The sequence below is a fragment of the Rhinoraja longicauda genome, chromosome 11 (assembly GCF_053455715.1).
Source record: "Rhinoraja longicauda isolate Sanriku21f chromosome 11, sRhiLon1.1, whole genome shotgun sequence".
Lineage (NCBI taxonomy): Eukaryota > Metazoa > Chordata > Chondrichthyes > Rajiformes > Arhynchobatidae > Rhinoraja > Rhinoraja longicauda.
Genome location: NC_135963.1, coordinates 27,303,437 through 27,326,839, shown reverse-complemented (window position 1 = coordinate 27,326,839; position 23,403 = coordinate 27,303,437). Strand labels below are relative to the sequence as shown.

The window sequence follows — 23,403 nt, the reverse complement described above, 5'->3', positions numbered from 1 at the left end:
CCATCACCCTAGGATCTCTTGTCACTAGAACATCTGGGAGATTGTATCTACCTTATTGAGGACAGATCCAAAGTACCGGTTCAACGTCTGCCATTTCCTTTTTCCCCATAATAAATTCCCCTGCTTCTGTCTTCAAGGGACCTACATTTGCCTTAATTATTTTTTTTCCTCTTCACATACCTAAAGAAACTTTTACTATCTTCCTTTATATTATTGGCTAGCTTACCTTCGTACCTCATCTTTTCTCCCCGTATTGCTTTTTCAGTTTTCTTCTGTTTCTCTTTAAAAGAGTCCTAATCCTCTGGCTTCCCGCTCTTCTTTGCTGTGTTATACTTCTTCTCTTTTATTTTTATGTTGTCCTTGACTTCCCTTGTCAGCCATGGGTGCCTCTTACTCCCCTTGGAATCTTTCCTCTTTGGGATGAATTGATCCTGCAACTTCTGCATTATTCCCAGGAATACCTGCCATTGCTGTTCCACCTCCTTCCCTGCTAGGGCCTCCTTCCAGTCAAATCTGGCCAGCTCCTGCCTCATGCCTCTGTAATCCCCTTTGCTATACTGTAATACTGACACTTCCGATTTTCCCTTCTCCCTCTCAATTTGTCGATTAAAACATCATATTATGTTCACTGCCTCCTAATGGCTCTTTTACCTTGAGTTCCCTTATCAAATCAGGTTCATTACACAACACTAAATAAAGAATTGCCTTCTTCCTGGTAGGCTCCAGTACAAGCTGTTCTAAGAATCCATCTCGGAGGCACTCCACAAACTCCCTTTCCTGGGGTCCAGTACCAACCTGATTTTCCCAGTCTACCTGCATGTTGAAATCTCCCATAATCACAGTAGCATTACATTTGTGACATGCCGATTTTAGTTCTTGATTCAACTTGCACCCTATGTCGAGGCTACTGTTTGGGGGCCTGTAGATAACTCCCATTGGGGTCTTTTTACCCTTACAATTCCTCATTTCTATCCATACTGATTCTACGTCTCCTGATTCTGTGTGTCCCCTTGCAAGGGAGTGATATCATTCCTTACCGACAGAGAGACCCCACCCCTTCTGCCCACCTGTCTGTCTTTTCGATCGGTCGTATACCCCTGAATATTTCCTATTCACATTCCTGTCCAAATGTCCGTTAAATATTGTAATTGGAACTTTCTCAGTTATTTCCTCTGGCAACTACAACTGTAAAATTTGTGCATATTTCAAGTCAATGTTCCTCGAACATTGAAGTCCTCCTTTCAAAATGCAGGTAAAGCTCCATCTGAAATATAGAATACAGGCTTCAATAAACACACGGGGTATCAACCCTGATTAATATATTTTACCTATAAAAACCGTGATTAATATTTTTTACCGAAACAATCTAAAAATCGAACTTCTATCGATATTCACATTTAAAAAAATGAATAATTACTAGCACACAGAGGGATAATATTTATTTGACTGTAGTTAAGAGGGTACACTAATGATATAAATATTTTTATTCAGCAACAGAAGAAGTTAACAGAAAATTTTCAACACACAGCCAAAGTTCTCAACCAGGTAATCTTTTATCCCTCTATACCTGCCAACATAGTTGTGAAGTAAATGTGCTCTGCTAAATGGTCATGTATAGTGCCTTAAAATATGACCAATCGTTAAATGATATGGCTCTAATGAACAAACACACATATGACCAAGTATAAAACACGGCCAGGCAAGGTGCAGGACTCTTCTGTCAAATCTAAACATTTCACTTTGGGGCCTGGATTTTAATAATGCTCGAATTTTTATTTACAAGAAAAACTGTTAATTTTCTGGGTCAAGAGTCACTGATTGATTGATAATTTATTGTAACATGTACTTGGTACAGTGAAATGCTTTGTTTTACATACCATACACAAGTATGCAATGAGTCACCACATATAGGGCCCTGACAAAGTTATAAGGGCACTCAATATAGTCCCAATTTCTTCCTTCCTGCCCCCACACCAGGTCCATCTTTGTTCTCACCGGCGTCCCCACGCCAGGTCCCTAATTGTGCTCAGTGGTGTGTCCTTGACTGACCACCAGGACACCAGTGGCCCATCCTCGACTGTCCTACTCCCGGCACACGGGCCTGTGCTCTGTCAACCGCCGGCACTCACGCTGGAGATAGCTCTTCGACGGCCGTCCACTCTCAACGGCCCGTCTCGCTCACCGACAGCCCTCCTTGCTTGGCCATCAGGCTTATCCTTGTTCTCAGAGGTCACTTCGACCAGCGGGCTGGTCTTCTTTTCACGCCGACAGAGGCCGAGTCTGGGCATGATCGGATTATGCAGCATGGAAATGGGCCCTTTGTCAATGCTGACTAAAATGCCCCGTGTAATTATTTCCTATTTGCCCATGTTTAGTTTGTGGCTGCCAAACCTTTCCATTTCACATTCCAGTTCAAATGGTTTTTTAAATGTTGCTATGGTATCTTTCTCAATTCAATAACAGTAAAATCTGTGCCTATGTCAATTTTCAGCTTCGCAAACACTGAAGTCCTCCTTTCAAAATGCTTGAAAAGCTCCCATCAGAAATCTATAATACAGACTGCAATAAACACACTGGGCATCTACCCAAAGTTTAAAACTATGATTAATATTTCTATTTAAACAAGTTACATAATCAAAGTACCATCAATATTCAATTTTGTTTTAAATGAACAATCACTACCACACATAAGGATATTATTTGACGATAGTTAAGAGGGTACACCAATGATGTAAATATTTTTATCCAGCAACAGGAGAAGTTAAAAGAAAATTTTCAACACACAGCCAAAGTTCTTATCCAGGTAATCTTTTGTCCCTATATACCTGCCAACATATTTGTGAAGTAAATGTGCTCTGCTAAATAGTCATGCATAGCACCTTAACATACGACCAATCGTTAAATGATATGGCTCTAATGAACAAACACACACATGACCAAGTACAAAACACAGCCAGGCAAGCTGCAGGAGTTTTCTGTCAAATCTAATCATTTCGCTTCAGGGCCTGGATTTTAATAATGCTCAAATTTACATGTAGTTTTATTTACGAGAAACTGTTAATGTTCTGTTAAAGGGTCAAGTGTTATTGATTGATACTTTACTGTCACATGTACTTTGTGCAGTGAAATGCTTTGTTTTACATACAACACTCAAGTATGCAAAGAGTCGCCACATATCGGATGCTGACAAAGTTATAAAAGCACTCAATGTAGTTCCAATTTCTTCCTTCTCGCCCCCCATGCCAGATCCATCTTTGTTCTCAGCAGCGCCCCAATGCCGGGTCCCTCATTGCGCCCATCAGAAATCGAGAATACAGACTGCAATAAACACACTGGGCATCTACCCAAAGTTAAAAACTATGATTAATATTTCTATCTAAACAATCTACTTAATCAAAATTCTATCAATATTCACTTTTTTTTAATGAATAGTCACTACCACACATTGGGATATTTATTTGACTAAAAGTAAGAAGCGAACACTAATGATGTAAATATATTTTTATCTAACAACAGAAGAAGTTAGCAGAAAATTTTCATCACACGGCCGAAACTCTTGTGCAGGTAATCTTTTATTCAACTCTATCCCTGCCAACATATTTGTGACTGAAATGTGCTCTTCGAAACAGCAATGTATAGTGCCTTAACATATGACCAGTCATTAAATGATATGACTCAAATGAACAAGCTCAAAATAAGCAAATACATAACACAGCCAGCCAGGCTGAAGGACTCTTCTATCAAATTTTGCTTTTGATACTGGATTTTAATAATGCTCGACTTTAAATGCAGTTGTATTTAGAAGAGAAACAGTGTTAATGTACTGTCGAAGGGTCGAGTGTCATGCAGCATGGGAAAAGGCCCTTCCTCCATGCTAACAAAGATGCCCCATCTAATTAATCCTATTTGCCCCTGTTTGGTCTACAGGCTGCTAAACCTTTCCTATTTACATTACTGTCTAATTGTCTTTTAAATGGAGTTATTGTACATTCCTCAATTATTTACTCTGCCAGCATGTTCAATATACCCACTGTCCTCTGTGTGGAAAAGGTTGCCCCTCAGGTTCCAATTAAGTTGGTTCCCTTTCACCTTAAATTAATTACCTTTATTTCTTGATTTTCCAGAAGCATTTCAGCGTTGTCTTGAAGAAAATCAACAAGCCAAAGCAGTGGAAACAGACGGAAGAAAATCTTCATTCCCAGTTACAAACCGAAGTCCGTGCCCAGGTAATGATCTACATACAGTGCATTCAGAAAGTATTCAGACTCCTTCACTTTTTCCACATTTTGTTTCGTTACAGCCTTATTTTAAATGGATGAAATTCATTTTTTTATCATCAATCTACACACAATACCCCAGAATGAAGAAACGAAAGCAGGTGTTTAGAAATTTTTGCAAAGTAATTAAACAGAAATAACTGAAATATCACATTGACATAAGTATTCAGACCCTTTATTATGACACTCAAAATCGAGCTTAGGTTCATCCCGTTTCCATTGATTATCCTTGAGATCTTTCTACAACTTGATTGGAGTCCACCAGTGGTAAATTAACGATTGGACATGATTTGGAAAGGCACACATCAGTCTATATAAGGTCCCACAGATAACAGTGCCTGTCAGAGCAAAAACCAAACCATGAAGACAAAGGAATTGGCCGTAGACCTCCGAGACAGGATTGTGTCAAGACACAGACCTGGGGAGAGGGTATAAACCAATTTCTGCAGCATTGCAGGTCCCGAAGAGCACAGTGGTCTCTGTCATTCTTAAATGGAAGAACTTTGGAACCACCAGGACTCTACATGGAGATGGCCGCCCGGCCAAACTCAGCAATTGGGGGAGAAGGGCTTTGGTCAGGGAGGTGACCAAGAACCCGATGGTCACTCTGACAGAGCTCCAGAGTTCCTCTGTGGAGATGGGAGAACCTTCCAGAAGAACAACTATATCTGCAGCATTCCACCAATCAGGCCTTTATGGTAGAGTGGCCAGACTGAAACCACTCCTCAGTATGAAGTTTTCCAAAAGGCACCTAAACTCTCTGGTCTGGTCTCAAGATTCTCTGGTCTGATGAAACCAAGATTAATCTCTTTGGCCTGAATGCCAAGCGTCACGTTTGGAGGAAACCGCTCATCACCTAGCCAAAACCATACCTACGGTGAAGCATGGTGGTGGCAGCATCATGCTGTGGGGATATTTTGCAACGGCAGGAATTGGGAGATTAGTCAAGATCGAGGGAATGATGAACGGAGCAAAGTACAGAGAGATCCTTGATGAAAACCCGCTCCAGAGCGTTCTTGACCTCAGACTGGGGCGTAGGTTCACCTTCCAACAGGACAACGACCCAAAGCACACAGCCAAGACAATGCAGGAGTGGCTTTGTGACAAGTCTGTGAATGTCCTTGAGTGGCCCAGCCAGAGCCCAGACTTGAACCCGATCGAACATTTCTGGAGGGACCTGAAAATAGCTGTGCATTGATGCTCCCCATCCAACCTGACATAGCTTGAGGATCTATAGAGAAGAATGGGAAAAATTACCCAAATACAGGTGTGCCAAGCTTGTAGCGTCATACCCAAGAAGACTTGAGGCTGTAATCGCTGCCAAAGGTGCCTCAACAAAATACTGAATCCCACCACTGCCACATCTTCCCATCTCCTCCCCTTTCTGCTTTCCGCAGAGACCGTTCCCTCCATAACTCTCTGGTCCACTCGTCCCTTCCTATCCAAACCACCCCCTCCCCAGGCACTTTCCCCTACAACCGCAGGAGATGCAACACCTGTCCCTTTACCTCCCCCCTCGACTCCATCCAAGGACCCAAACAGTCTTTCCAAGTGAGACAGAGATTCACCTGCACCTGATCTGATAAGGGGACTAGAGGTAAAAGAGCCATTAGGAGGCAGTGATCACAACATGATAAGTTTTACTCTGCAAATGGAAAGGCAGAAGGGAAAATCGGAAGTGTCGGTATTACAGTATAGCAAAGGGGATTACAGAGGCATGAGGCGGGAGCTGGCCAAAATTGATTGGAAGGAGGCCCTAGCAGGGAAGACGGTAGAACAGCAATGGCAGGTATTCCTGGGAATAATGCAGAGGTTGCAGGATCAATTTATTCCAAAGAGGTGGAAAGACTCTAAGGGGAGTAAGAGACACCTGTGGCTGACAAGGGAAGTCAGGGACAGCATAAAAATTAAGGAGAGGAAGTATAACATAGCAAAGAAGAGTGGGAAGACAGAGGATTGGGACTCTTTTAAAGAGCAACAAAAGTTAACTAAAAAGGCAATACGGGGAGAAAAGATGAGGTATGAGGGTAAACTAGCCAATAATATAAAGGAGGATAGCAAAAGTTTTTTTAGGTACGTGAAGAGGAAAAAAATAGTCAAGGCAAATGTGGGTCCCTTGAAGACAGAAGCAGGGGAATTTATTATGGGGAACAAAGAAATGGCAGACGAGTTAAACCGTTACTTTGGATCTGTCTTCACTGAGGAAGATACACACAATCTCCCAAATGTTCTAGGGGCCGGAGAACCTAGGGTGATGGAGGAACTGAAGGAAATCCACATTAGGCAGGAAATGGTTTTGGGTAGACTGATGGGACTGAAGGCTGATAAATCCCCAGGGCCTGATGGTCTGCATCCCAGAGTACTTAAGGAGGTGGCTCTAGAAATAGTGGAAGCATTGGAGATCATTTTTCAATGTTCTATAGATTCAGGATCAGTTCCTGTGGATTGGAGGATAGCAAATGTTATCCCACTTTTTAAGAAAGGAGGGAGAGAGAAAACGGGTAATTATAGACCAGTTAGTCTGACATCAGTGGTGGGGAAGATGCTGGAGTCAATTATAAAAGACGAAATTGCTGAGCATTTGGATAGCAGTAACGGGATCATTCCGAGTCAGCATGGATTTACGAAGGGGAAATCATGCTTGACAAATCTACTGGAATTTTTTGAGGATGTAACTAGGAAAATTGACAAGGGAGAGTCAGTGGATGTGGTGTACCTCGACTTTCAGAAAGCCTTCGACAAGGTCCCACATAGGAGATTAGTGGGCAAAATTAGGGCACCACCAGGATCTGACATGGATAGAAAATTGGTTGACAGACAGAAAGCAAAGAGTGGGGATAAATGGGTCCCTTTCGGAATGGCAGGCAGTGACCAGTGGGGTACCGCAAGGTTCGGTGCTGGGACCCCAGCTATTTACGATATACATTAATGACTTAGACGAAGGGATTAAAAGTACCATTAGCAAATTTGCAGATGATACTAAGTTGGGGGGTAGTGTGAATTGTGAGGAAGATGCAATAAGGCTGCAGGGTGACTTGGACAGGTTGTGTGAGTGGGCGGATACATGGCAGATGCAGTTTAATGTAGATAAGTGTGAGGTTATTCACTTTGGAAGTAAGAATAGAAAGGCAGATTATTATCTGAATGGTGTCAAGTTAGGAGGAGGGGGAGTTCAACGAGATCTGGGTGTCCTAGTGCATCAGTCAATGAAAGGAAGCATGCAGGTTCAGCAGGCAGTGAAGAAAGCCAATGGAATGTTGGCCTTCGTAACAAGAGGAGTTGAGTATAGGAGCAAAGAGGTCCTTCTACAGTTGTACCGGGCCCTGGTGAGACCGCACCTGGAGTACTGTGTGCAGTTTTGGTCTCCAAATTTGAGGAAGGATGTTCTTGCTATGGAGGGCGTGCAGCGTAGGTTCACTAGGTTAATTCCCGGAATGGCGGGACTGTCGTATGTTGAAAGGCTGGAGCGATTGGGCATGTATACACTGGAATTTAGAAGGATGAGGGGGGATCTTATTGAAACATATAAGATAATTAGGGGATTGGACACATTAGAGGCAGATAACATGTTCCCAATGTTAGGGGAGTCCAGAGCAAGGGGCCACAGTTTGAGAATAAGGGGTAGGCCATTTAGAACGGAGATGAGGAAGAACTTTTTCAGTCAGAGGGTGGTGAAGGTGTGGAATTCTCTGCCTCAGAAGGCAGTGGAGGCCAGTTCGTTGGATGCTTTCAAGAGAGAGCTGGATAGAGCTCTTAAGGATAGCGGAGTGAGGGGGTATGGGGAGAAGGCAGGAACGGGGTACTGATTGAGAGTGATCAGCCATGATCGCATTGAATGGCGGTGCTGGCTCGAAGGGCTGAATGGCCTACTCCTGCACCTATTGTCTATTGTCTATTGTCTATTGTCTTCCAACCTCATCTATTGTATCCACTGTTTCCAGAAGTCAACTTCTCTACATCGGCGAGACCAAACGCAGGCTCGGCGATCATTTCGCTCAACACCTTCGCTCAGTCCGCCTTCACCAACCTGATCTCCCGGTGGTTGAGCATTTCAATTCCTCCTCCCATTCCCAGTCTGACCTTTCTGTCATGGGCCTCCTCCAGTGCCATAGTGACGCCTACCGGAAATTGGAGGAACAGCACCTCATATATCGCTTGGGCAGCTTGCAGCCCAGCGGTATGAACATTGATTTCTTCAACTTTAGATAGTTCCTCTGTCCCTCTCTTCCCCTCCCCTTCCCAGTTCTCCCACTGTCTTCCTGTCTCCACCCATATCCTTTCTTTGTCCCGCCCCCCCGACATCAGTCTAAGGAAAGGTCTCGACCCGAAACGTCACCCATTCCTCCTCTCCAAGATGCTGCTTGACCTGCTGAGTTACTCCAGCATTTTGTGATACCTTCGATTTGTACCAGCATCTGCAGTTATTTTCCTACTCAACAAAGTACTGAGTAAAGGGTCTGAATACTTATGTAAACGTGATATTTCAGTTATCTCTTTTTAATTTCTTTGTAAAAATTTCCAAACAACTGTTTTCACTTTTATTATGGGATATTTTGTGTAGATTGATGATAAAATAAGTTAATCCATTTTAAAACAAGGCTCTAACAAAACAAAATGTGAAGAAAGTGAAGGGGTCTGAATACTTTCTGAATGCGCGTTCATGAAGTAAACACATTCATGAAGTAAAAAGGCATGTGCTCTGTTAATATGCAACTTTGCACCTTCCATTTAATGTAAAATTATATAACTGTAATGTGTAATCTCGGATGTGTACAGTCAAGCATAGCACATCTAGGATTGTCAGTTTGGCATTTTTGCAGATGTGTCCACATTTTGTTTGCAGTTATATTCATTGCACAAGATACTGTTCAGTGCGCAGCACCACCGCAAAAAGCAGGGACGTGCACATTTGCTAATAACGTGATTTGATTCCACTGTTTAAGAAGGGCGCGAGGAAAAAGACAGGAAATTACAGGCCATTTAGTCTGACTTCTGTGGTTGATAAAATTATCGAGTCCATTATTAAGGATGAAGTTTTGGCGTACTTGGATAAACATAATTAAAATAAGCTAAAATCAGCATAGTTTTGTTAAGAGGAGAGGCTGCACATGAGGCTGCTAAACATGATGGGAGCCCAGGATATTGGGGGGAAAGGTACGAGCATAGATAGAGGATTGGCTGACCAGCAGAAGGCAGAGAGTGGGAATAAAGCCTTTTCTGGTTGGCTGCTGGTGATGAGTGATATTCCACAGGGGTTAGTGTTGGGACTGCTACTTTCCATGTTACATGTTAATAATCTGGATGATGGAATTAATGGCTTTGTGACCAGGTTTGTGGACAATACAAAGATGGGTGGAGCGGCAGGTAGTTTGAGGAAGCAGGGAGTCTCCAGAAGGACTTGGACAGGTTGGGAGAATAAGCAACGACTACATTCAGTGGCAAATGGACTACAGCGTAGCAAAGTGTACGCTCATGCACTTTGGTAGAAGGAATAACGGCGTAGTCTTACTTTCTAAATGGGAAAAGGATTCATGAATTACGGGTGCAAAGGGATTTGGGAATGCTCGTGCAGGGTTCCCTAAAGGTTAATTTGCAGGTTGAAACAGTGGTAAGGAAGGCAAATGGAATGCATTTCAGGGGGACTAGAATATAAAAGCAAGGATGTAACGCTGATGCATTATCAGGCACTGATGAGGTCACATTTGGAATATTATAAACAGCTGTAGGCCCTATATCTGAGGAAGATGTACTCACGTTGGAGAGGGTCCAGAGGAGTTTTATGAAAGTGATGTGTAGGGAGGAACTGCAGATGCTGGTTTACACCGAAGATAGACACAAAATGCTGGAGTAACTCAGCAGGACAGGCAGCATCATTGGATAGAAAGAATCTTAAAAATGGGTTAATGTATGATTGGACTGTATTTGGTATGTTTTGGTACAGATCAGAATGTATAGTACAGACATTTATTATTTTTGTGAAATTGGAATTGATCAAAAAAGTATTTGTATTTGATTTGATGTTGCATACCCAAATCTTCATTGCAGTAGGCAAGTTAGAGATAAAACATATTACATATGATAGTGAACAGTTGTCTGTCTTTGATTTGTATTGTGCCTTTTAACAATATATGGTATTACAACCAGAATTACCTTTATATTAATACAAAAATCAAGAGCATTTAGATGGTATCCTCATTTATTAATTCAGCTTTACTACATCCATTTTTTCCAAATCTGCCGATGTCAGATGGGAATGAAATGCAGGACATTTATTTAATAATGTTACCATCAGGACATAACTAAAATATTCCAAAAAACATAATCATTGTAGAGATGTTCATTCATACAGCATGGAAATAGGCCTTTCTGTTCACTCTGTCCGTAAAGATCTTCAAGCACCATCTGCCGTAATCTCAATTTGCTTTTGCCAGTTAACCTGTCAATCAGCATGTCTTTGGTCTAGGGGAAGAAACTTGAGCACTGGGGAATAGTCCGTGGTCACAAGTAGAACATGTAAACTTCACACAGAAAGCTGCCAAAGTTGGGATCAAAATTGGTCAAAGCCAAACACTGTGCCATTATACCACCAATCCATTTGGCCATTCCTGGATCCAAGAAGTACTTCACCATAAATTCATTGTTGTTTTTTTTCAGACAAAAACAATAGATGATTCTCACTGGGAGTCCCATTGGGTCACCTTTACAGTTGTTACACAATATTTATCAAAAGGCACTTGAAAATACAAATGCCTGCAGCCAAAACAAAACAATAATTGAAAATAATCATGATAAGTGATTGTAAAAAGAAGAAACCATTCTTCTAAGTGAGCTTTCACATGTAGTTTAATTAAGACCAAAAAATACATTTTTGTTCTCATGATTTGACAAATCATTTGTTTCATGAAACACTAAATTTACATAGCTTTCTAAATGTTGTGTAAGCATAAGATTAAAATATTCCAATAAACCATGCTTATTTCTGGAGGGAGATTTTGGAACACATAAAATGTCATTCGGTTTATACCGCAAACTGCAGAGGATAATCGGAATAGAAAGCAGATATTCCGAATTTGCACGTTCTGCGCAAAGATCTAGGTATGAAGAATGGGGAAAAAAATCCAAGCTCTCTTTTTATCTGCACGTAACATTGATAATTATCAGTCTATTTAATGTGAAGTAAATACTGTTTAGATTCAAAAGAATGTAACATCAATGATGTACTTTTATCCAGGAGCTGATCAAAACCCAATTGTAGATAAACAAGAGGAAAAAGCAGCAAAAGAATGTAGAAGATTAGCAAACATTATTTGCAAACGTCTACTTGCAGGTATGCTTCTACCTTACCCAATCTACACAATTTTTTCAACTAACATTATTATGTGCTTTGTAAATTTTAAATAGACACCCATTCAACATGTCATCAATAATAATATGGCTCAAGCAAGCAAGCTGCAATGTATACAAACACATGAAGAATATCCTGCATGCTATAATGTATTTACCTAAATTTCAACAACTGGCTTTGTGGTTCTAGTTTTTAATAATACACTAATTTAGTACAATTTATTTATATCCAATTGCAATTTGGTAAAATTGATTTCCTTACGTTTTATACATACAAAAAGCATGAACATTTTACAGAATAACATTTTTAAAATAATTATATTAAATTATCCATTGTAGTAATGTGTACCCAGAGTGTATAGGCTGCAGCAGATACTTTTGTTGGCAGTTGAGAAGGCATATTATAGGCCTTAATGGGACAGTTCACCTAATGTTAAGCAAGGATACAGTTAGACTCACAATAGGGATTCAAAGGGACAAAATATTTCCAAATGCGTATTGAAAATTCCACAATGAATGAATGAATAAAAACGTTATTGTCACATGTGACAAGTCACAGTGATATTTTTTGCTTGCATACCTTGCCAAAGTGTGCAATTGTCACCCATGAAGGGCGCTTACAAAGTTACAAATCCCCCCCCTCTCCCCCTGTGCCAGTTCCTCCTTTGTTCTTCCTTCCCCCCCCAACCCCCCTTCACAGCGCCCCCCCCCCCCCCCCCCCCCCCGCTGGGTTCCCATTGTCCATTGTTCTTCACAGTGGTCCCCCCACGACGGGTCCCCATTGATATATATTGCAAATACCATTAGTAAGTTCACCTCTATCATTATCTTTCGGACTACTGTTAACCAGTCTTGTAAATGTTGTTTTAAAACGGATCAGAATCTTAACCACAAAAAATTAACAACCACAGCAGATTAACAAAAAAGGAAAGGCCAGAAGCAAAATTATAAAAATCATAATTTTTTTCTCTACTCTCCTCATTTTTTTGTGCTTTTTACAATATTGCTGCCAAACATTTGAGCCAAGAATCAGTTCCAATACTAACAAATCCTTTTTGGGTTGTACTATTTTGAATTGAACTCAAGCGCATATCCATTTTCTCATGACCTTGTTTGGAGGCCATTGTTGATTACATATTTTCGTAAAGAGGAACAAATATGAGCGGGTTTTCACTGAGTGACATAATGGTGCAGCACAGTAATTGGAACAATTCATCTGAACATCCAAGTGAATAGTAGCAGAAATGGTGTTGTAGAATCATAGAGATGATGAGCACAACAAAGCAAGTCCTTCGGCCCATCATGTCGACACCAACCTTTTTGCCCATCTGTACTAATCCCATTTGCTTGCATTAGAACTGTACCCTTCAATGCATTTGCCTTTTTAAGTGTCCATCCAAATGCCTCCGAAACATTCCACAACTCCTCTGGCAGTGTGTTCCAGATATCAATCACTCTGAGTTTATAAAAATATCCTCTCGGATCCCCCTTAAAAGTCTCATCTTGTTTGTTCCCCCCGTTCGTTTGTTTGTTTGTCCCTCGTTTCTTTGTGCAGTTTTCATAAGGATAAAAACGGTACACGATAGTGTGTCAATTTTAGGCCCACCTTACTCACCATTGTCCTGGGGTGTGTTTAACCCAAGTTTCATTCAAATCGGTCTTATAATCTTGAAATTATTGACATTTTAAAATTAAAAAATAAAGCTTAAAAATCCACTCCCCAACTTACTTTGCCCGTCTTCAGTGTTCACAATGGGACCCACCCGAGAGGTGGCCAATGAGGGAGGGGGCCACAATGACCGCCGGGGGTGGGACCCGCCAGAGTGACGGGAGTGGTGGCCAATGAAGGAGGGGGGGCGCTGCTGAGCTGCCACTAATTTTAATAGATACGCTCCCCCCCCCCACTGGGAGGAGCGGCGCCTATCCCAGCATGCCCGGCGCCTGACCTTGCTCCCGTGGTGCAGCGCGGCGGCAGAGGGTCCAACAAGATGGCCTTCACCGCGGGTCCATGGCCCACTCTGGCGACACGGGGCCGAGGTGAATGGCTCCCTCTCCCTTTCCCTGTCCCCCCTCATCCGCCCACAGCCTCGGGGGACACTCCCCGCCTGGCAACGAATGCGCCCCACCCCCCCGGAGGAAGAGCTGCATTTTCTACGTCAGTCCGCGGGTGTGCAGTTGGGGCCCGTCGACAGATGCTCCCCGACTTAGTGGGGGAGTGGTGGGAGGAGGGGGGTTCAGGGGGGATGGAGTGGGTGAGGGGGGGGAGGGGAGGAGGGGGGGTTGAGTGGGGGGTTGAGGGGGGATGGAGTGGGTGAGTGGGGAAGAGGGGGGGTGTAGTGGGTGAGTGGGGGGAGGATAGCCCCAGGAGAGGCCCGCTGGAGAGATTTGGACCCAACGGGTCCACGTCAGTCTAGTCTTGTACAAATCTATCAGGTCACCCTTCAGTCTTCCTTGCTCAATTGAAAACAAGTCCAGCCTATTCAATCTCTCCCCATTGCACCAATCCAATCATTATCCTGGTATCCTCAGCATGTTTTCTAGAGCAATCATATCCTGCCTTTAGTGTGGTGACCAGAACTACATACAGTACTCTCCAGTGTGGCCTCACCAGTATTTTGTGATGTAATATATGAAAAATCTATGAGAAGCAATTGAAATAAGTGAAAAGTCAACCCACAATGCCAGAGTGAAAGCAAGTTATTCTCAATCCTGTGGATTTACATAATAAGAAGAGAACAAGTACCAATGCATACACAGACAGAGCTGATATGACTACCTACATTTTGTCATCAGAACTTCATAAATTGATTCCAATAATTATGTTTATTTTAAATGGGAGCTTCATAAACCCATCACTGTTAAAGCATATGATGCATCCTAAAAATATGCAATCTTAAAAGCACAGGGCACTTAATATAGGCAAAAGTAAAGTACTTTACAATTAATGCTCAAAGACCCATGTATGAACATTTTTTTTAAATCAGCTCTAAACTCGCAAACTTAACGTAAAACTGAAAATTACCGCTACATTTACTTTCAAATGAAATAAATATTATTTTCACTAAAAGAATCAAGATTTCATCAGCATTTATTTACCTTATCCAGTTGATAGACGAAACTCATTTATGGAAAATAAATGCACAGAAACTGCAATGGGTAGAAAAGAATCCTCAAGAACCAACAATCAAGAGCCATCTCCAGGTACTCTTATGTTGCTCACATGACTAGCTCAAATGTGTCCAATGATGCACAATGAGCACTAGTAATGTATTTTCGCAAATTATACCTCGTCATGCAATTCTGGTTTTCCAATACTACGGATGTGTACAATCAAGCATAGTACATCAAGGATTGTCTGTTTGGCATTTTTGCAGATGTGTCCACATTTTGTTTGAAGTTATATTCATTGCACAAGATACTGTTCAGTGTGCAGCACCACCGCAAAAAGCAGGGACGTGCACATTTGTACATAACGTGATGTGATTCCACTGTTTAAGAAGGAAAAGACAGGAAATTACAGGCCAGTTAGTCTGTCTTCTGTGGTTGATAAAATTATAGAGTCCATTATTAAGGATGAGGTATTGGGGTACTTGGAAAAACATAATTAAAATAGGCTAAAGTCAGCATAGTTGTGTTAAGAGGAGAGGCTGCACATGAGACTGCTAAACACGATGGGAGCCCAGGATATTGGGGGGACAGGCACGAGCATAGATAGAAAATTGGCTGACCAGCAGAAGGCAGAGAGTGGGAATAAAGCCTTTTCTGGTTGGCTGCTGGTGACTAGTGGTATTCCACAGGGGTCAGTGTTGGGACTGATACTTTCCATGTTATTTGTTAATAATCTGGATCAGGGATCTCCAAACTATGGCCCGCGGGCCACATCCGGTCCACCACGAGATTTTATCCGGCCCACAGCAAGCTCTTCGGCGGCGGGGACTGGAGGCAGAAGCTGCCGGTGAAGGTTCACCGGAGAACGGATCGCCACTGACCCAGAGCCGGGACAAGGCGAGAGATCGCAGCGCCCCCTCACAAACAACAAACTCAAGGAAACTTCCCCCCTCGCCACCGCTGCCGCCGCTCACCCTGGGGAGAGAGGGGGGGGGAAGAGAGTCGGGGTAGAGGGAGCAGCGGGTGAGCGTGGGGAGGGGGAGGGTTTCAGAGGGTCCGGTGAAGGAGCGCAGCCACTTGCGAGGGCTGCTCCCTCCCTCTCCCCTCTCTCCCAGCGCCAGCAAGATCTGCGCTGCTCCGCCACTCTCTTCCCCGGCCCCGTCTCCCTCAAACGCAGCGAAATAAGAACAAACACAAGTGAAAGTTCCCTCGCCGCCGCCGCTCACCCCGGGGATGCAGGACTGAATGTGGGGATGAACAACAACTTGTGTTTGTTCTTATTTTGCTGCGTTAGAGGGAGACGGGGCTGAGCTCGCTGGCGAGGGGAGAGAGGGAGGGAGCAGCACCCACAAGTGGTGGCACTCCTTCACTGGACCCTCTGACCCCCTCCCCACGATCCGGCTCTCACCCGCTGCTCCCTCTACCCCGACTCTCTCCCCCCCCACTCTCTCTTTCCCCCCCCCCCCACTCTCTTTCCCCCACCCCTCTTTGTCGCTCCTCTCCATCTCCCCCAATGGTGGTCACTGTATTTTTTCTGTTTTATAAATAATTGTATACCCACGGTATATGTATATTCCAATATTTCAAGCTCTTTTTAAAAATTGAATATTATTTTTTGTTGTCATATAAACTTAATGTAAACTAACCTAACCTAGTTTAACCTTTCCTAATCTAATCTAACGTAACCTAGTCTAAACTTTTTTGAGATCATTAAATTTATAAAACTCACACTTCTTTATTTTTTCCTACGGCCCCCAAAAATGTGCCAAATATATAATGCGGCCCTCATGCTGAAAAGTTTGGAGGCCCCTGATCTGGATGATGGAATTGATGGCTTTGTGACCAGGTGGGGATAAATGGGTCCCTTTCGGAATGGCAGGCAGTGACCAGTGGGGTACCGCAAGGTTCAGTGCTGGGACCCCAGCTATTTACGATATACATTAATGACTTAGACGAAGGGATTAAAAGTACCATTAGCAAATTTGCAGATGATACTAAGTTGGGGGGTAGTGTGAATTGTGAGGAAGATGCAATAAGGCTGCAGGGTGACCTGGACAGGTTGTGTGAGTGGGCGGATACATGGCAGATGCAGTTTAATGTAGATAAGTGTGAGGTTATTCACTTTGGAAGTAAGAATAGAAAGGCAGATTATTATCTGAATGGTGTCAAGTTAGGAGGAGGGGGAGTTCAACGAGATCTGGGTGTCCTAGTGCATCAGTCAATGAAAGGAAGCATGCAGGTTCAGCAGGCAGTGAAGAAAGCCAATGGAATGTTGGCCTTCGTAACAAGAGGAGTTGAGTATAGGAGCAAAGAGGTCCTTCTACAGTTGTTCCGGGCCCTGGTGAGACCGCACCTGGAGTACTGTGTGCAGTTTTGGTCTCCAAATTTGAGGAAGGATATTCTTGCTATGGAGGGCGTGCAGCGTAGGTTCACTAGATTAATTCCCGGAATGGCGGGACTGTCGTATGTTGAAAGGCTGGAGCGATTGGGCTTGTATACACTGGAATTTAGAAGGATGAGGGGGGATCTTATTGAAACATATAAGATAATTAGGGGATTGGACACATTAGAGGCAGATAACATGTTCCCAATGTTGGGGGAGTCCAGAACAAGGGGCCACAGTTTGAGAATAAGGGGTAGGCCATTTAGAACGGAGATGAGGAAGAACTTTTTCAGTCAGAGGGTGGTGAAGGTGTGGAATTCTCTGCCTCAGAAGGCAGTGGAGGCCAGTTCGTTGGATGCTTTCAAGAGAGAGCTGGATAGAGCTCTTAAGGATAGCGGAGTGAGGGGGTATGGGGAGAAGGCAGGAACGGGGTACTGATTGATAGTGATCAGCCATGATCGCATTGAATGGCGGTGCTGGCTCGAAGGGCTGAATGGCCTACTCCTGCACCTATTGTCTATTGTCTATTGTCTATTGTTTGTGGACAATACAAAGATGGATGGAGGGGCAGTTAGTTTTGAGGAAGCAGGGAGTCTGCAGAAGGTCTTGGACAGTTTGGGAGAATAAGCAACAAAGTGGCAAATGGGATATAGCGTAGCTCATGCACTTTGGTAGAAGGAATAAAGGCGTAGACTTACTTTCTAAATGGGAAAAGAACTAAAAGAATCAAGATGTCACCAGCATATATTTACCATATCCAGTTGATAGACAAAGCTCATTTATGGAAAATAAATGCACAGAAACTGCAATGGAGAGAAAATAATCTTCAAGAACCAACAATCAAGAGCCATATCCAGGTACTCTTATGACTAGCTCAAATGTGTGCAATGATGCACAATGAGCACTAGTTGTGGGGTACTTTTGCAAATTTTACCTCGTGATGCAATTCTGGTTTTCCAAAATTACAAATTGAATGTATTTAATTGGTTGGCTTAATCTGTGACGTGTGCGCTTTCTACACAAAATGCAGAATGATGGAGTATTGATGCAATGTGGAAATAGGTGAGTGTTTATAATGTGTAGAAAGGAACTGCAAATACTGGTTTAAACCAAAGGTAGACACAAATGCTGGAATAACTCAGCGGGACAGACAACGTCTCTGGAGAGAAGGAATGAGTGACGTTTCAGGTCAGAAGAAGGGTTTCGACTCAAAACATCACCATTCCTTCTCTCTAGAGATGCTGCCTGTCCCGCTGAGTTACACCAGCATTTTCAATGGTTCAAAGGTCAGTTTATTGTCACATGCACCTATTACGGTACAGTGAAACTCGAATTACTTGAGTGTTTATCTTGAGTGCTTATAATGTTAATTGCCTATTTTAGTAATATCTAACATGTGATACCAGCAGTCAGTTCAAGCAGCATTTGTTAAATTCAGGTTTATTGTCTGAAACATGAGTATGGTGAGATACAGCTTCAATTGCATATTATGATTCCACATTGTGCCCATATTACACTACATTTAACCAAATGTAAATATGTGTGGATTTTCTAGGATCCAATCAATCTAAAAGATATTTAAACCTTTTATAGCAAATTTGGGCCCCATATCTGAGGAAGGATGTGCTGGTGTTGGAGAGGGTCCAGAGGAGGTTTACAAAAATGATCCCCCGGGATGATTGGGTTAATGATATGATGAGCGTTTGACGGCACTAGGCCTGTACTCGCTGGAGTTTAGAGAGATGAGGGGGACCTCTTTGAAACTAATCAAGAATCTCTCTATCTCTGCCTTAAATATAACCACTAACTTTGCCTCCGCAGCCTTCTGTGGCAAATAATTCCACAGATTCATCATAATCGTACTTTATCATACTTTATTAGGCAAATATATTTTGCAACAAATGAGCAATTTCTTTTGCCATACAGTCATACCAATAAAAAGCAACAGAACACGCAAAATACATTTTAACATAAACATCCACCACAGTGACACCTCCAGGTTCCAGGTTATGATGAAAGGCAAAAAAAAAATCAATCCTCTTCCCTTCTTTGTTCTCCCGCAGTCAGGGACCTTGAGACTTCCATTGACGGGACGATCTTGGTTCCATAGCCGGCGGTCGGGCCCTTTGTGTCGGGGCAATCAAGCTCCCGCATCGGGGGTGGGGGAGGGGGAGGGGGAGGAAAGGAATATTAGCTACCCGCGCCAAGTGATCTGACCCTGGGTCGAGGCTAGTCAAACCTTCTGCGTCTTTAGAGCTTCCCAACATTGGTCTCTACCCGAGACTGCAAGGTCCTCGGTGGTGAAATCTGCAGGCCGCGGTTGGAGCGTCGATCCCAGGCATGGGATTGCAGGCTCCGATGGTAAGTCCATGGCCCCACGGTGGGGCTCAAAGTCAGTCTCGAGCAAGGCCTCTAGCTCCATGATGTTGGGCTGCAGAACGACCGGAGATACAATCTGCAAAACAATCGCATCTCCGGCAAGGTAAGAGATTGAAAAAATCTTTCTCCCGGCCCACCCCCCCCCCCCCCCCTTAAAAAAAAAACAGAGAACATTAACACATACTTTTAAACCACACTAAAAATAACAAAAAGGACGAAACAACAGACCGTTGGTGAGGCTGCCATCGCTGACGGTGCCACCCGGTGGATTGTGTAACACACCACCCCCTAACTGAAGAAATTCCTCCTCATCTCCTTCCTAAAAGAACGTCCTTTCATTCCGAGGCCATGACCTCTAATCCTAGACTCTCCTACTAGTGTAACAGCAATGGCAGGTATTCCTGGGAATAATGCAGAAGTTGCAGGATCAATTTATCCCAAAGAGGAGGAAAGATTCTAAGGGGAGTAAGAGGCACCCGTGGCTGACAAGGGAAGTCAAGGACAGCATAAAAATAAAAGATAAACAACAAAGATACAACAACGCAAAGAAGAGTGGGAAGACAGAGGATTGGGACTCTTTTAAAGAGCAACAGAAGATGACTCACAAGGCTATATGGGGAGAAAAGATGAGGTACGAGGGTAAACTAGCCAATAACATAAAGGAGGATAGTAAAAGCTTTTTTAGTTACGTAAAGAGGAAGAAAATAGTCAAGGCAAATGTGGGTCCCTTGAAGACAGAAGCAGTGGAATTTATTATGGGGAACAAGGAAATGGCAGACGAGTTGAACTGGTACTTTGGATCTGTCTTCACTAAGGAAGATACAAGCAATCTCCCAGATGTTCTAGTGGCAAGAGATCCTAGGGTGACGGAGGAACTGAAGGAAATCCACATTAGGCAGGAAATGGTGTTGGGTAGACTGATGGGACTGAAGGTTGATAAATCCCCAGGGCCTGATGGTCTGCATCCCAGGGTACTTAAGGAGGTGGCGCTAGAAATTGTGGACGCATTGGTGATCATTTTCCAGTGTTCTATAGATTCAGGATCAGTTCCTGTGGATTGGAGGGTAGCTAATGTTGTCCCACTTTTTAAGAAAGGAGGGAGAGAGAAAACGGGAAATTATAGACCAGTTAGTCTTACATCAGTGGTGGGGAAGATGCTGGAGTCAATTATAAAAGACGAGATTGCGGAGCATTTGGATAGTAGTAACAGGATCGGTCCGAGTCAGCATGGATTTACGAAGGGGAAATCATGCTTGACTAATCTTCTGGAATTCTTTGAGGATGTAACTAGGAAAATTGACAGGGGAGAGCCGGTGGATGTGGTGTACCTCGACTTTCAGAAAGCCTTCGACAAGGTTCCACATAGGAGATTAGTGAGCAAAATTAGAGCACATGGTATTGGAGGTAGAGTACTGAAATGGATAGAAAATTGGTTGACAGACAGAAAGCAAAGAGTGGGGATAAATGGGTCCCTTTCAGAATGGCAGGCAGTAACTAGTGGGGTACCGCAAGGCTTAGTGCTGGGACTGCAGCTATTTACAATATACATTAATGACTTGGATGAAGCGATTAAAAGTACCATTAGCAAATTTGCAGATGATACAAAGCTGGGTGGCAGTGTGAACTGTGAGGAAGATGCTATGAGGTTGCAGGGTGACTTGGACAGGTTGTGTGAGTGGGCGGATGCATGGCAGATGCAGTTTAATGTGGATAAGTGTGAGGTTATCCACTTTGGTGGTAAGAATCGGAAGGCAGAGTATTATCTGAATGGTGTCAAGTTAGGAAAAGGGGACGTACAACGAGATCTGGGTGTCCTAGTGCATCAGTCACTGAAAGGAAGCATGCAGGTACAGCAGGCAGTGAAGAAAGCCAATGGAATGTTGGCCTTCATAACAAGAGGAGTTGCATATAGGAGCAAAGAGGTCCTTCTGCAGTTGTACAGGGCCCTAGTGAGACCGCACCTGGAGTACTGTGTGCAGTTTTGCTCTCCAAATTTGAGGATGGATATTCTTGCTATTGAGGGCGTGCAGCGTAGGTTTACTAGGTTAATTCCCGGAATGGCGGGACTGTCATATGTTGAAAGACTGGAGCTACTAGGCTTGTATACACTGGAATTTAGAAGGATGGGAGGGGATCTTATCGAAACGTATAAGATTATTAAGGGGTTGGACACGTTCGAGGCAGGAAACATGTTCCCAATGTTGGGGGAGTCCAGAACAACGGGCCACAGTTTTAGAATAAGGGGTAGGCCATTTAGAACGGAGATGAGGAAAAAACTTTTTCAGACAGAGAGTTGTGAATCTGTAGAATTCTCTGCCTCAGAAGGCAGTGGAGGCCAATTCTCTGAATGCATTCAAGAGAGAGCTAGATAAAGCTCTTAAGGATAGAGGAGTCAGGGGGTATGGGCAGAAGGCAGGAACGGGGTACTGATTGAGAATGATTAGCCATGATCATATTGAATGGCGGTGCTGGCTCGGGCCGAATGGCCTACTCCTGCACCTATTGTCTATTGTCTATCCTCTCCACATCCACTCTATCCAAGCCTTTCACTATTCGGAACATTTCAATGAGGGCCCCGCTCATTCTTCTAAACTCCAACGAATATAGGCCCAGTGCTGTCAAACGCTCATCATATGTTAACCTACTAATTCCTGGGATCATTCTTGTAAACCTCCTCTGGACCCTTACCAGAGCCAGCATATCCTTCCTCAGATGTGGTGCCCAAAATTGCTCACAATATGCCATATGTGGCTTGACCAACTCCTTATAGAGCCTCAGAAATACATCCCTTTTTTTGTATACAAACCCTCTTGAAATAAATGCTAGCATTGTGTTTGCTTTCTTTACTACCAACTTGCAGATTAACGTCTTTGGAATCCTGCACCAGCACTTCCATGCCCCTTTTCACTTCCAATTTCTGGATTTTCTTCCCATTTAGAAAATAATCTACACCCTTATTCCTACGACCAAACTGCATGACTACGCACTTTGCTACACTATATTCCATCTGCCACTTCTCTGCCCACTCTCCCAACCTACCCAAGTCCTTCCGCAGAGTCCCTACGTTCTCTACATGAGCTGTCCCTCCACCCATTTTCGTATCATCCGCAAACTTGGCCACAAAGCCTTCAATCCCTTCATGCAAATCATTAATATACAACTTGAAAAGAAGCGGCCCCAGGACCGAGCCCAGCGGAACTGCGCTAGTCATTGGCAGCCAACCAGAAAAAGCCCCCTTTAATGCCATTCTTTTTGCCATGGCCAAGCTGATATCCTTGCTCATATTTGCCCTTTGATACCATGGGCTCTCATCTTCCTTAGCAGCCTCCAATGTGGCACCTAATCAAAGGCTTTCTGATTCACACAAATGTTCAGTTATTTGAGTCAGTCCACACAGGGAAATTCACATGCTTTGGACTGATGCTTATGATGCTACCCTGAATTAAACTAATGCCCTTGTGCAATTTTTTTATAATGTTATCGGTAGGCAATTGTTGATAAAGTACTTTCCTCCAATTACATAGAAACATAGAAAATAGGTACAGGAGGAGGACATTTGGCCCCTCTAGCCAGCACCGCCATTCATTGTGATCATGGCTGATCATCCACAATCAGTAACCTGTGCCTGCCTTCTCCCCATATACCTTGATTCCACTAGCCCCTAGAGCTCTATCTAACTCTTAAATTGGCCTCCACTGCCTTCTGTGGCAGAGAATTCCACAAATTCACAACTCTCTGGGTGAATTTTTTTTTTCACAGCTCAGTTTTAAATGGCCTATCCTTTATTCTAAGACTATGGCCCCTGGTTCTGGACTCCCCCAACATTGGGAACATTATTCCTGCATCTAGCTTGTCCAGTCCTTTCATAATTTTATACGTCTCTATAAGATCCCCTCTCATCCTTCGAAACTC

General features: G+C 43.3%; 1 protein-coding gene across 1 annotated transcript in view; it reads left to right on the top strand.

Annotated features, from left to right (window-relative positions):
- LOC144598216 (uncharacterized) overlaps positions 1-23,403 on the top strand; it is a 78,079-nt gene that overhangs the window by 45,831 nt on the left and 8,845 nt on the right. Inside the window, exons 9-14 of the mRNA XM_078408100.1 lie at positions 1,492-1,545; positions 2,750-2,803; positions 3,517-3,564; positions 4,125-4,226; positions 11,509-11,604; positions 14,727-14,822. Of these exons, the coding sequence (XP_078264226.1) occupies positions 1,492-1,545; positions 2,750-2,803; positions 3,517-3,564; positions 4,125-4,226; positions 11,509-11,604; positions 14,727-14,822 (450 nt within the window). The remainder of the gene's footprint in view (positions 1-1,491; positions 1,546-2,749; positions 2,804-3,516; positions 3,565-4,124; positions 4,227-11,508; positions 11,605-14,726; positions 14,823-23,403) is intronic.